The 15,658-nt window shown below is 36.6% G+C and overlaps 1 protein-coding gene across 1 annotated transcript in view; it reads right to left on the reverse strand.

Moving 5' to 3' along the window:
- Positions 1-15,658, reverse strand: part of si:dkey-220k22.1 (multiple epidermal growth factor-like domains protein 9) — a 94,781-nt gene that overhangs the window by 7,329 nt on the left and 71,794 nt on the right. The window contains exons 4-5 of the mRNA XM_026922487.3: positions 15,351-15,500; positions 495-764 (exon numbers count right to left, since the gene is read on the reverse strand). Of these exons, the coding sequence (XP_026778288.3) occupies positions 495-764; positions 15,351-15,500 (420 nt within the window). The remainder of the gene's footprint in view (positions 1-494; positions 765-15,350; positions 15,501-15,658) is intronic.

A 15,658-nucleotide genomic window follows, 5' to 3' on the forward strand; every position in this document is an offset into this window, starting at 1 on the left:
TTTAATTTTAGTAACAATAAGAAAATTGTCAAAACCTTAATACCTAAAACAATGACAGTTTCACTCAAAAAAGAAAAGCATGGTACAATGTAATCTGCGCATAGAGCAACAAAATGATGATGCATGAACATTAAAAAAACAAAAGAACCTTCTCATTTACTAAACATGATTACTAAACATTACTACTTACTCTAGCCTACTATTTTGCTTTTGTTTTTGATTAACTGGTGGCAGCACTTTTATCACTGTCACCTTCTTTAAAAGCTTTTGGATTGTATTCTGCCTCACTCTGCATAAAAAAAGCTGACAAATGAATAACAGTAAAAGTATTTGTCTGACTGGTATGGAATTCATAAAGGCCAAGTCCTCAGTACTTCCTCACTCACACTAGGGTGTGTAGTTTTTTTTTTGCCTTTGTGAAGGCACTCAGCAGTTGTTGCTGAGGATTAGATAGCAGATTGGTATGTAATTGTTTTGAACCTCCAATGGCTTACCGATGGCTGTGCAGTTCCTGGCAAGGGCGTCTCCGGTGAAACCAGGGGCGCAGAGCTGGCAGTGAGGACCGGTGGTGTTGTAGCTGCAATTCAGGCAGTGTCCGGTGTCTGGGTGGCAGACGCGGGGCGCGCTGCTTGGCTCAGCGTTCCCATTGCATTCGCATGGCACGCAGATACTGTCGGCGTTGTAGTATCCATCTCTGCAGTGCTCGCAGTTGGAGCCCTCGTACTCAGGGTTGCACTGGTCACACACTGGCCGGCCAACTGCGTCTGTCAGAGCACAAGAAAAATAAAGCAAGCAATTTTCAGAGCTGTTCGTCTGGTCATAATCTTCTGTGGCTAATGAAATAGTTTAATGTTTGTTACATTTTAATCTAAAGTTCCACTTACTAGTATGGTAAAGCAACTGAGTATTACCCTTAAGCAGAACAATAATGTATCATTCCATAATAATAAGGCTGTTTACATGGCACAATGCACTTCCAACATCTTCAAATTAAATCAATATATAATGTGTTTGTTGAACAACTTTAGGGACAGACTTACCGATACAATAAAGAGTTTTCATTTCAACTCAGTTTGCAATTTCAGATAATTTTTTTTCTTATTTAGTTTTCAAGATTTCAAATGTTCAAACAAAATAATGATCCGTCATTACAGAAGCACTTCCCTATGGTATATGCAATAAATAAACTGTGCATCCCTAACTATAATTAAATTATAACTAAAAGTTACAAAAACTCTGTTTTCCGCCTGATCAGAATTGTGTTGGTGTGTGAGATCTTATCTCTGCTAATTCTCATTCTCAAAAAATAGTTTTGCTTTCGGTGGAATGAGCAGTTTTTCTGGCTGGGGCAAATTTATACATGTTCCAGTATAACTCAAATTGGCCAGAAATAAATGGTAGACCAAAAAAAAAAAAAAAAAGAAGGGGCTGGTTTTGCTTTTGCAGTGTTCATTTTACCACAGAAGCTACAGATAACAGCAAGAAGCTAATTATGAAAATGAGTTGGCGAGGTGTTAAAGATTACAGTCAACGTTTCTCTTCCTTAAAGCGGATCTTTAAAGAATAATTGACTACCTCAGTCAAATGAAGTTAAAATAACATTCAATTTCAAAGCTTGTCGGGTTTCGGCATGCATAAAGCTATATACCGTTTAGCATCAAGGTAAACTGTATATAGCTTAACATACGTGGAATCGTGATGCTATTGTGCATCTATTAGCAACAGGGGATATTATTATCACTTGGGAGTTCTTGTGAGATTAAAATGAAAAATAACAAATGGTCTTAAGAAGAATTTTAAAATTTCAACTCACACTAATGAATTTCATTCAAATCTTCTACCATCTAATCAATCATATAGATGTGATGTCTTTTAATTTATTAACAGAAGGATTATCTAATGTGCACGAAGGACAGACAATCTTTTTCAAAATGAGTTACTTTCGAATATCTGATCATTATTACGTGTGATTATGTGTGACATGAGGACAGAACACAACAGCTCATAGATGAAACGCTTGCCAATGACTTGCTCACTTTTTTCTTGAAGGCACAAATATGACTACACTGCACACTTTACAGGTTTCTAGGTAACCAAAACGTAGAACCTGGCGGCACATTTGCGCTTTTATTTCCCTGGTAGGCTAGCTAATGAATTTCTGAATTGTCCATCCTTGTGTAACAACAGTATTAAATCATAATGGTCTATGGCACATTTTGCATTATTATTTTTTAAAATTTCATTTAGAAAATGTAATAATTTTATCTATTTTAATATTTACATGAATTTCAGAATTTCTTAGTATTTGGTATGTCCCCGTTTTGCTGTAATGACGGCACATTTGAGCTGGCATGAACTCCAGTAGTTTGTAAAACCTGATGATTCATGTTTTATCAAATCCATCGTTGTGTCGTCTGAACACATGCTTTAAGGGAATAGACTTGACCTTTTGTACAAAGCAGTTACCATGGTCAATAGCACAAATTGGCTTACATTTAAATAGAGACCTAGAAATAGTGCAGAATCTTGAATATTAAATATTCAAGATATTGAACATTTACTTTCTTTGTTATAAAATTGAAATATTTGAAATATTTAAAATTATATTATTTCACATTTATAATATTCCAAAAGTCTAAAATGTTCTGTTTATTTCCATTTTTAAATCCCAGATTTTCAATGTGGTCTCAGACTTTTGGACCACTCTGAATATATGTATATAATAATAATAATAATAATAATAATAATAATAATAATAATAATAATCCTTTTTTTTTTAAATGCTTTTGTTTGATATAAAGCATTTTTTCCCTATAGGGCCTTTTTAAAAAAAAAAAAAAAAAAAAAAAAAAAAAAAAAAAAAGGTAATTTCTTTGCATCAAAAGACACAAGGCACCACATTAATGAAATCTCCTGCTTTTGTTTAATCCATTCACATCAGTTCCAGTGACTGAGCATTTAAATTGGTATACAATATAAAAAGAAATAACCTCTGAGCAAACCCAGCAATCTAAACCAAGATCATCTGGCCTAAGCACTGTGGATTACTGATGTTATTTAGCATTTTCCAACATTTCTGTAGCGCTAAAACACGGCCAGTGAACAAAGATGACAACCTCTGGTGCTTCCCAGAGCTGTCTGTATTGGATGAGTTCAATATTACATTCAAATATAATCTCCCCAGGCATCAGAATGGGGCAAGCACCATCCAGGTCTGCATTTCAAAATACTTCCTTTCACAACATAAAGACAGTTCACAATGAATAATAAGCGCAGTAGACGGCTAGAGGGATTCCCCCAGGTCATGCCACGCAGCTTGCTTTTTGTCACAGTGACATTCATCTCTTTTCATCGAGATGTCCTTATTTTTCCACATTCAAAGGCAAGAACTGAAAGTCAAGTTTAAAGTCTTGATTGTCTCTATTTCAAGAAATGAAATAGCAATTTAGTAGTGACATGTAAAGAGCTTTGATTTCTTATCATTTCAATGATATGTGTAGAAACTTTTCAGTTACAATAAATGATCTAGTGGTACTTGTAGTGCCATGAGTTTAGAAAATAATGTCTACTGCTGATGCCATGACTGTGTTTTGTATCTATATATTAAAACTGGATACATGAAATGACTCTCTGTGTACTCAACATTGATTTAAATGACTATAAATATTTTGAAGTCCAAGCATTTGACAGAAATTCAGTGAATTAAAATTGAAAATTGTGTAGCGATTCATGCTACCTATTGTACCACAGGCTTAGCACTTATCCTTTTGCATGTAAGTCTAAGAAGTTTTATAATCATCTGGGGCTTTGTCAATTGGTTCCTGCTTCTCTCCCTGTACTGCTGTAACACAGAGGGATTTTCTGCACAAGCCCTGACTGAGAACCGTGAAAGTCTTAACAGGACTGCTTCCAAATTGATTAGACTCCACTTTACTCCCTGCGGATAAATCACAAAATCACCCCGAATACAGCAGCAAAATGGAGCAGCCAGAGATACTGAAGTGCCCTGAACACTAAAATGTGATGTTTAAATATTTAATGCCTGCTGAATGCATTATGATGGTTATAATATTTGGTGTAGGTTTCTTAATAGTAACATTTTGCCATTAAAAAAAGAGGAGTTTTATATGCAAGTCCAGATTTTGATGTCTATTACAATGTTCCAATTTACATATTCATCAATTCTAGCATTCATTTTTAATGGAAAAGGTACAGACACTCCATATTAGTAGCTTCTTTGGCATAAATAAAAAAACTGAACATATTAATAAATTATTATTATTTGATATATAATTTTTAATAGTACAAAATAACACATTCAGGGATACTTTAAAACATGAAGTGGGACTGGACAGACAGGGATACTGATTTAGATGAGAGAGAAGGAAAATGGAGGAAATCTCATGTACAAATGGCAGGATATGTAAAAGAGGACAAAAGAATACATTGCCAGAAAAATGAAGAGAGCTAGAAAGAAAATGAGAAATGAAGAGGAATAGTATACCCCTCAGGTATTATAATAATAATAAATACATATGAGTAAAACAAAGGTGCGTCTTGGTTAAGTGTGATTCAGAAATTGAACCTGCAGTGCATGTTTTCTTTTTCTTTCTTTCCTTTTTTTTTTTTTTTTTTTTTTTTACACACCAAATTGGCCTGGTCTCCTTTATTTATAATTTTAAAATGATCTCTTGCTTTCATGTTACACATTCACTTATAACTGAATAAATTATTTTTAATTGAAAATTGTAAGCAGTACCAAGCTTTTCAGAAAAAAAAAAAAAAATTATAAGCTAGGGCTGCCATAATTCCCTTAAAAGTACATTTAAATTTGTGGCCAGGAGCCAAGGGAGCAAAACTGGCCATGCTCTCTGGGTGAGAGGGATGGCATTACTCTCTCTCCCCTGTCAATCACAGTGACACTAGCCAATGGTGGGCATCTGTGAGCTCATGTGTGCGGAATAAGGCTGATAGCGCTTTCCTCTGTGTGTGTTATGTTGCCCTGTGATACAGCAGAAGCAGCAGTTTGAAAAGATATAGTAGGCTGAATTCACGTGTCTTGGAAGAAGCATCTGCTAGCCTTCAACCTCTCTGGTTGCTAGGTGTTGTGCGATAGCAGAGAGATAGATGAGATGATTGGAGGGAACTGGTGAGCAAACTGTGTAGAAAATGGGGGAAATTTATTTTTAAACTATACAGTTGTATCATATAAACCACTGAAAGTGAATATTTATCACTTTCTTAATCCAGGAAAACAACATGTAGGCGATATCAAAATTTGATCAAATTAGCAAGATACTCCCACTAGTACCGTGAAAAGCCAGAAGCAATTATCGTTTGCAGTTTCATCATGCACCATTTTGGTTACATATCAACCTGAAGTAATCTTACTCATGGCTTCTGTACACACAAACACGCCCATCCTGAAACATTCATATTCCTTGTTAGGTCATACTCAGTTTACCTCGTACCTCTCCCCTGTCCAGCTCTGTGTTATGTTAGCTCTCCTGCTCTCCACCAATCAGCTATGGAGAATTTCCAGATTTGCTTCATAACAGTGCCTTAGGCATTCAGGCCAGTCAATCATTAACCTTTGGAAACAAAGCTGCTGGCAACATCTGTTGCATTTCCGCATTTGTCACTCACACACGTACGCTCTGTCAGCACCCTGAGCACGATGTTCCCTATACAAACGCTGGAACAGACATACGCACTTGTTGAGCAAAACTGAAACTTCAAATAGACCAAAAATCACCAATATTCTTCACTTTCTTTCTTTAAGTCAGTCACACATCATCATCTATCCACTCTGTGGTTTAGGCTCTATTATTGCAGGAAGTACTGTAAAGTGAGACATACCGAGGAGATGAGTGCAGCGAGAAAACACAGCACTGATCGTGAAATAAACGAGACGTCGCGAATCAAACAGGTGACCCTGACGAAGCTCAGCTCAATGCAAATAAAATCCGGATATTCAAATCAACATGGCAGCTACAGAGAGAAACAGGAGAATCCTATCCTGCTCCTGCTGAATCATTCGATGATTAGCGATGTTGTTTTTTCCGAAACAGCTGATTTGTCTTGAATGGAAATTTCTAATCAGATGTGTCATGGGGAAATTACTGTTTACTTTTTAATTTGTTCCCTAGAAACATTAATGTTTCAGCCTCTGCTACAAATTTGTGGTTATATTACTCATCTCCATGTTGCACCGTGGTCACATCAAAGCTAATCTACTCCTTTTGAGCAAAAAGACAAGTCAATGGAAAGAATCACGTTATCTCAGTTTTGCTGACAACCGATAAAAATAAATGATGGACTAAAAAAATATCGATTATTTACATTAAGACAATGAAACAATAGAGTTTAATCAATGTTACTCTACTACAAAATAAAAAAAATACTTACAATCTACTTACAACTTATAATACAACTTCACTAACTAATACTCTTCTTTCAAAATCTCAAGCTGCTATTAGAAATAGCTGTAACAAGTTATAGCAAAACCAATGAAAATAATGAAGAGGCAAGGCTTATTGTGCCTTCAGACACAAAATTAAGCTTGTACAAATATTTCTTCAGTAACTGGTATCAAGATAATAGGGTTGGGTAATATGATGTTGATATAACATCGATACTGTGATAAATTATGTCACTTTTCTGAGATATCACCAGTATCATGACATCTATATATATATTTTTTTTTTTTTTTTTTTAAAAACATAATGATTTTTTAAAACATAACAAGTACTTTGATTTGAAGTAACTGATTTGCGGGTAAAGTCTTTATGCTGAATCTTTAAAATGTTAAACATTTTTTACAGATCATTTCTATTTTTCCTTCTTTTTAGTGTTATTTATTATATAATTATTTATTTATTATATTTATATAAATCATTTTACATAACAAAATTATTATGTAAATAAGTACTTAAAAGTACTTAAGTAAATAAAAGTAAAAGTACTGAATTCAGCTTTTCAGTTTTTCAGCTTACTGTTTTATTAGCAAACATTTATATCATGATAAATTGCGCATTGAAGGAATACCTTCAGGTATCGTATGTTATTTCTGTCATATTTTGTCACCCACCCCTACAAGATAAATGGTATCTAAAAATATTACTCATAGGGGTTACATAGACTAGTTAACTGAAAATCCACTAGTCACCGAGTTGTCAGCTAGTCAAGGCAATATGTGTATTGTAATTTGTGTAAAAATGTAATTTGTTAGTGTAAAAATATTGCAGATTAGATGAAGCCAATTCTACAGTCAACTGCAAAAGACTGCGCTGAGTAAAGTCTTTTTGTTTATGTTTTCATTTGCTTTAATGAAACACTGTACTGGAACATTTGTATGAAATGTAGCTGTGTGAGCAGGACTGTTTTTAATCCTAGTCCCACCTGCTCCTGAAAGAACTCCTAGTTATTTTATAAACTGAAATAAATCCTTGCAAAGTACATTCAATTGTGACCAGCGCTTTTTGAGCCATGGGTTGCACATCACTACTCAGTTCCATTCGGCTAGTTTAAACTGTGATCATCGGTGCAGGCTAACTGATGGATGCTGATCCAAACTTGTTTCAGTCTTAATGTTCAACTCCTGGGTCACTGACAGGCTGGAAAAACCTCTCTGATGCTGCTGATCCTCCTAAACAGCCTAAATAGCAATGGCTTGAATCATGTTTTGCTTTAATTATGAAATGACAACTAGCCGACTACTTTTTCAAATTTTGAACCGACTAATAAAAATGTATAGATTTGCATAATTACACCGATCAGCCATAACATTAAAACCACTGACAGGTGACGTGAATAGCATTGATCATCTCAATACAATGGCAGCTGTCAAGGAGTGGGATATATTAGGCAGCTAGTGATCAGTCAGTTCTTGAAGTTGATATGTTGGAAGAAGGAAAAATGGGCAAGTGTAAGGATCTGAGTGACTTTGACAAGGGCCAAATTGTGATCGCTAGGTGACTGGGTCAGAGCATCTCCAAAATGGCAGGTCTTGTGGGGGTGTTCCTGGTATGCAGTGGTTAGTACCTACCAAAAGTGGTCCAAGGAAGGACAACCGGTGAACCGGCGACAGGATCATGGGCGCCCAAAACTCATTGATTCGCGTGGGGAGTGAAGGCTACAGAAGAGCTACTGTAGCACAAATTGCTGAAAAGGTTAATGCTGGCTATGATAGAAAGGAGTCAGAACACACAGTGCATCACAGCTTGCTGCATATAGGGCTGTGTAGCCGCAAATCAGTCAGAGTGTCTATGCTGACCCCTGTCCACTACCAAAAGCCCATACAATGGGCACGTGAGTATCAGAACTGGACCATGGAGCAATGGAAGAAGGTGGCCTGGTCTGATGAATCCCTTTTACATCATGTGGATGGCCAGATGCATGTATGTCATATACCTGGGGAAGAGATGGCACCAGGATGCACTATAGGAAGAAGGCAAGTCGGCAGAGACTGGCAGAGATGCTTTGGGCAATGTTCTGCTGGGAAACCTTGGGTCCTGGCATTCATGTGGATGTTGCTGACACATACCACCTACCTAGACATTGTTGCAGACCAAGTACACCCCTTCATGGCAACAGTATTCCCTAATGGCAGGGACCTCTTTCAGCAGGATAATGCGCCCTGCCACACTGCAAAAAATGTTTAGGAATGGTCTGAGGAACATGACAAAAAGGTGTTGACTTGGCCTCCAAATTCCCCAGATCTCAATCCGATCGAGCATCTGTGGGATGTGCTGGACAAACAAGTCCGATCCTTGGAGGCCCCATCTTGCAACTTACAGGACTTCGAGGATCTGACGATAACAGCTTGGTGCCAGATACCACAGCACACCTTCAGAGTTCTTGTGGAGTACATGCCTCGGAGGGTCAGAGCTGTTTTGGCAGCACAAGTGGTACGTACACAATATTGGGCAGGTGGTTTTAATTCTATGGCTGATTGGTGAATCACATTAATTGATAATGGATGATTGGTGAATCATCTTTACAAGAGCTATCCAGACATGTCAGAGCATTTAAGACACTTTATTTTGCAAAGTTTGACATCTTGTTTGAGTAAAGCTGTTTGTAATTCAAAAGGAGGTGTCCAACAACTCAGTTAAGTCACATTTCTCCAACAAATGTGACTTAACTAGAATTCTTAATAATATCTGTGAAGCTTTGCCTTTGTCCGTTCAGTTAGTGTTCATTTTTGTTGTGTGTGCATGTGCGAGCGTGTGTCGGAATGGATAAACGAGCTCCTGTCTTGTTGACATGGCAAAATTACAACGCTGAACAGAAGTGATAGAATTGTTTTGTGTAGTGCGTTCAAACATAATGGCATTCACATTAACATAACAATAAGAAGGAGCAATTATTACTGCAGGCCCATTCGTCCTACATAATCAACAAAGTCATGCTCATTTGCAGGAAATAAATTATTGAGGCATTACCACAAGCAATGATTAATTATTCACACAAAAACAAATCAGCTTTGTTACAGCTTGCAAATAGCTGTTGTGAAAGGAGAGTGCTCCAGAAGAATTATTTGATAACTTTTCATAATAGCGCGCTGGAAAATTAATTTCAGAAACACATTCACATGCAAACACTTAATACATCAATATACATAACTTGGCCACAAAACAGTCTAAAAGGTAGAGACATCTTTTTAACTGAATACAAAACATAAAATACATTAAAACTAACAGAAATTTCTCAATGGTGATAACGCAAAGTGTCATGTGCATGCTTTTCTGTTCCAAATAACCCTTGTACATTGTGTGCTCACTATATGCATAAATGACATAAGACAAGAGTATGTCTATTTTAGAAATGTCATAAATGTCTATGAGTAATGCCAAAGGCATATGTACTGTATTTTATTACATAGTATATAATATATTTACTTGATTATTTATTATTACTATTATTATTATTATTATTACTACTACTTTATAACAATAAAAACCAGCAATAATAACAACAGCAACAATAACAACAATAATAATAATAATAATAATAATAATAATTATTATTATTATTATTATTATTAAATATCAAATCAGTTGCTTTCAGAGTTTGTAATTATTAAAAAAAACTTTTGTTGAAAATTTATAAAAATATATCATGTCCCCTGTGATATCTCACAAAAGTGCATTGTGACATAATTTATCACAATATCAATATTGTATCATCATAAGCCCCAGCCCTATTCTGCACTGCTTTTGTGTGGTTTTAATCAGTGCCCATAACCATCAATATGTCTTCACCCCAGCCGCAGCGACTTGTGGCACTGCATGCCCAGCATGGAGAAACAGAGCCGAGGCAGAGAAAACACACTAGAGCGCTTCAGAAATGCTTTAAAGTAAAAATATCAAACATCTTCGCAGTTTTGCTCAACCGTGATAGTAAATCTTGACTGGTCTGAAAAATTTCTACTTGTGTGACATTTGTACTACTGGCTTATACATTGAAGGGCTTCTGTGTTTTATAATTTTATGAAAAAGGGGAGCTTTTTGGGAGAAAATTTCAACAGTGTGATATACATGATGATTAACTATTGAAAGCATGGAGGGTGGGGCTGCATCGGGGATCTGGATCAAATCAGAACTTGCTTAATGAACTGTGTAATGCTTCCCTCCTCTCTTCACCATCTCCAAGAGTCCTGCTTCATCAAGGTTTTCCATGTAGTACAGCAAGTTTTAGTGAATGCAGTACTAATACTGGTAGATTCTCTCTAAAACAGCACAAGTACCAGGCAGAAATTCTATAATAAATGCCGTTTATTTTAAAGCAATAAGCCACAAGAGGGCAGGCGTGATTTTATAACCGGTTTTTATTACGTGATAAAATCACTCCAACACGTGCTCTTTGATAAAACGGTAACAAAACGAGTAGGATAAAAATCAAGTGTCAATAAATAATATAATTTGTTATTGATATTTATACCACAGCACAACTGAATTCTGAAATCTGATTGGTTGGAGGTGTGCATTATTTTGTATAATAGCATGGCAGTGCTGTTATACTCATTGCTGTTATACTCATATGCAGTGACTTTATGGTGGATATTCCACATAATCTAAGACTAATAATCAACAGATTTGTACAAAAAAAAAAAAAAAAGTTGTTTAACAAACAAAAAAAAAGTGGCGAAAATTTTTTTTTTCTTAGGAGACATTTATGGAAGGAGTCTCAAGTGTGAGCACTTAACAGCAACAGTCACAGTAACAGTGGTGCTTTAAAAAGTTTCCCAGCACATGAATGTCTTCAGGACAGAGGAGTATACATTTTGTGTTTTCTCAGTAAAATGACAAGGTGTTTTCTTGGAGAGGAAACAGGCAGGTGAGGGAAGGCAGGTGAGGGAAAGACTGCTATAACACAAGTTGTAGCAGGAACTAACTTGTCTCTCGGACATTCCACAACAGTCCTTAATAAATTGAACATTTCTGGAATAACACAAACCAGACCATGCTGCTATTTGAAAATAATCCACTTTGCTTCATGCTGCATCACACCACTCGGTATGTATTATCTTTGTATAACCTCATCATTTGTCATGTGTTACTCCACTTATAATATTTGCAGTAATCAACTCTTCCAACCGAACAATAGCAGATACCGAACTGATAGCAGTATGCTTTGGTTGCTAAGAAACATATCAGAAAAATACCTGTATTAGGGTATCATATTCATTAAGTATAATGAATTTATTGGTTTAAAACCTGTGCAATTATTGTAGTCACAGGTGTGAATTTTGGGAGGATTTTACAAGAGCTCCAAACGACTCAGCCAATCAGGTTTCAGCTTTTATAATCCAAATTTGAGGATCTTACTCAGTGGTGAGTAACAAGTTAGGATAAAGAGAAAATTCCTCATATTCCTCAAATTCCCGATTTGATCACTCTTACTTTCCATTCACTACTTTCCCTATTTGATCATCGTAACGACGTTTCCTTTCCTATACACATTTAAGTCCCACAAAAACACAACTATTGCAGGAGAGCTGTACAATAACGCACTCTGCTCGTATAAGTACCTCCTCCTAAACTTATAGGTACAGTGATTTCTCCAGAGGACTGGATGAGCTCTACTGTTCGGCTACTGTTCTGCTTCTCCCAAACAAGCCTTGCTAATGAAGAGTCAAGGGCTTTTGGGAAAACAGGGATTAGATTATCACCAGAGTGTACTTATGCACCTGATCAGACTGCACCATCAGTGATTTACCTATGCAATGAGATCAGGCCTGCTTAATGCTAATCACCTGCTGTCCTGTGGGTGTAGGCTATTAGCATACAATGAGTCAATAACTCACAGAAGTGGTATACAGCAGTCATAGTAAATAACACACAGACATTAGCTAACAAATTTTTTGACCAAAAACCTTCAATATATACATTTTTATTCCATCAAGCTGAGTTACCTGCTCTCTCTCTGTTGGTTAGACACAAGACAAATGACATAAAAGGAGGCTGCTGGTGGTGAAGCATTTGTAAAAAATGAGGAAGACCCAAAGCTAGTGTTGCACTTTCCTACTCGCTATTGCTGCGACTGAGTGCGAGCTGACTCTGCGTTTTCTGTTTGATGATAGCTGGGTGTGGGAGAGAGTTAGGCAAAACATTTTTCAGAATATTCTTTCCCCACACCCTTGTGCAAGTGCACACTGGCGTACTCACTACACTTTAGTGAAAGATTATGAACAAAGAAGGTTTTGATTTCAGGCTGTCATTAAAGCATTATTAAACAGATTGTTTATGTTGTTTGGACTGGAGTGGACAGAGATTTTATTCAGACCAATCTGTTTCCTCTATTCTCTCATACTGTTTATATTCTGAGTCGATCTCATATTATATTCAAGAATTTTAGGCTGAGGGAAAAAGTAACACACAGGAATGTGTTTATTAGCATCGTTTGCTCAAATAGTTCAAGTCAAAGGTGTCTTACATAGGAAAAAAAAATACTTTGACAAAGATATGGTGAAAAATGAAAAGAAAAACATGTGGGGAGAAATCTGGTGGCAGGGATTGGATCCATTTGTTTAGTAAAACTTATTTTAGTAGACTGATAAGACATCAGCAGCTCCTCTTAAAGGTGCAATATATATATATATATATATATATATATATATATATATATATATATATATATATATTATAACCTGGAAGATATTTAGAAGATGATTAAAAAATATTGGCTTAAGACATGACAGTACAAGTGGCTGAAAAAAAAATCATGTAGAAAACTGACTTCCGGACTAGAATGCTTGTTTGTGTTTGGATGGGCCTCCTGCCAATCATTTTATAGACAATCTACTGGCCACCAGAGATCCTGGGGGTGGAGATTTGTGAATATTGGTAGAAACTGTGTGTGGCAAAATGTGCTCATTTTCTGGCCTTTATCTAAATGGTACAAATAAAAAACATAAAAGTTGTGACTGCATAAGTATTCACCCCTGTTGCTGTGAAACTCCCTAAATTAGTCCTTTTTGAAAGAAGGAAAAAAAAAAAAAAAAAAAAGACATCATTACAGCATCAAATGTTTTAGTTTGCTAATAAAGAATTATATATCATTAGCACATTTTCTCAGTAGCTGAGTTTATGGCCCTGCGTTTATTACTCTATTTTTCTCCCTATTGGAATAATACACTAGACAAGCTCTGTTTTTTACTCTTTCAATTTAATCACGCTCCACAAGACAATTTATATTCAGAACACGGATTCTAAATTCACTGTGTACGCCAGATAAGAAATTTTATTGGGCTGTATGTTTGACACCCTGCTTTAGATGGACTATAAAATAACAAATGGAATTATGCACTGATCAAGAAAAGTGTTCAACAAACCCAAACTACTTTATATTTTAAATTCTTAACAGTATTTCTGATGACACATCCAGGAGACCTTCTCTGAAGTTCCCAAAAAGACATAAATGAAAATGACTTGGGGGAAATGATATCTAATTTTTTTTTAAATGTAAAACTACTTATAAAAACTAGGATACTTCAAAAATAAATGTAAACACAGGAATTAAGGTCAGTATTTACATTCATCTTAGAAACTAATTTCAGCCAAAATATACAGGGTGTCCAAAAATGATCTTTACAACTTTTATCCAAAATAATAAGTTAAGGAGAAGATGTAAAACTACTGGTATTGTCCCATTTTATGGAGAAACATTAAGTTTTTCTGAATACCTCATTTTTATAAGTTTTCTCATTTTCATTTCTTAACCTGAAGGCAAGAATCAAAGCTGCTATTAAAAGCAGTGATGTGGACATGCTGCAGTGTATATGGCAACATCTGGATTATCACCTGGATGGTGCTCATACTGAATGTCTGTAACATCATTACTTTAAAAAAAAAACAAAAAAAAAAAAAAAAAAAAAAACTTGTGGGTTTTGTATGTCTAAATTTCCTTGAATGGTAATCTTTATATACATACATACATACATACGCCCAAGCACTTAGTGGTTGGATGTGTCGTATTTTGACCCAATACAGCTCATTCTGGAACGTGTCTACAGGCACACGGCTCTTCCCTTTGTTAGCACAGTGCACGGTTTCAGTATGACTGAGTGTGAAAATGAACACACTGTACAAGCCCCTGCCCTTTCGCTGGCTTGTGGGGTTTCCGCTCGCGGGTCTGTACCTGAACGCAGCTGCTTGAGAACGCTGCTGTCAGCACGGAGTGCACCCACTCAGAGTGAGAGAGAGAGAAAAAGAGGGAGAGGCAAAGAGAAAGAGGGGGAGAGAGGAAGGTAAAAACCACAAGCATGCGCAGCTTGACAAAAACAATAACTCAAACAGTGCACACAGAGGTAAAATGAAAGAGGGAGAGAGAGAAACAGATAGAGAGAGAGAGAGAGGGAGACAGAGAGAGAAACATAAAAACAAGTAGGAACTCAAGCAATAAACTCAAGCAATAAACATAAATAGAAACAGAGGTAAAAGTAAAGAAGTGGAAAAAAATGACTGGGTCAGGCAAGTCTAAACAAGTCTGCACATCAGCCTCTACCTTCCTGCCTTAAATAAAAGTGGTGGGGGCTTCTTCCGCCCAAAGTAAAAAAAACAAACAAACAAAAAAAAAAAAACAAAAAACAAAAAACAAAAAAACAAACAACGCTCTGCTCAGTTTCATGGAAATACACCAGTTTTTTTAAACAGTGTAAATTCCACTGCATTAACGGACAACAAACCAGAATGACATGACACACGCATGTAATCAGGAGCAGACACAGAGATGATGTTAGATCTCAGAACCTGGATTCACACAGCAGCCCCCCAGAGGACAGAGGAAGCTAGCAGGCTAGGCTAAGCTATGCTAGGCTAATGTCAGGAGTTAAGGCAGGGACTCACCGAGTGTGCAGTTGCCTGAAGAGGTGACGCTCGAGCAGGGGCAGGGCAAGCATGACTTTCTCGGGCTGGAGCCACGCTCCCGGTAGAAGTTTGGTTTGCAATCCGTGCAGCTGGGACCTCTGGTGTTTCCCTGGCAGTTCAAACAGACGCCTGGGAGAAAAACAAAGGAACAGAGAGGGAGAAAAAGGCAGAGAGAGAGAGAGAGAGAGAGAGAAAAAGGGAAGGGGAGAGAACGGGAGTTGAGTAAACAGTCTGAGAGATCTGACTGACAGGACTTTGGTCCAGTGAGGTGCTTGCACACGGAGGTG

This window comes from Pangasianodon hypophthalmus, chromosome 27 (genome assembly GCF_027358585.1).
Source record: "Pangasianodon hypophthalmus isolate fPanHyp1 chromosome 27, fPanHyp1.pri, whole genome shotgun sequence".
Taxonomy (NCBI): domain Eukaryota; kingdom Metazoa; phylum Chordata; class Actinopteri; order Siluriformes; family Pangasiidae; genus Pangasianodon; species Pangasianodon hypophthalmus.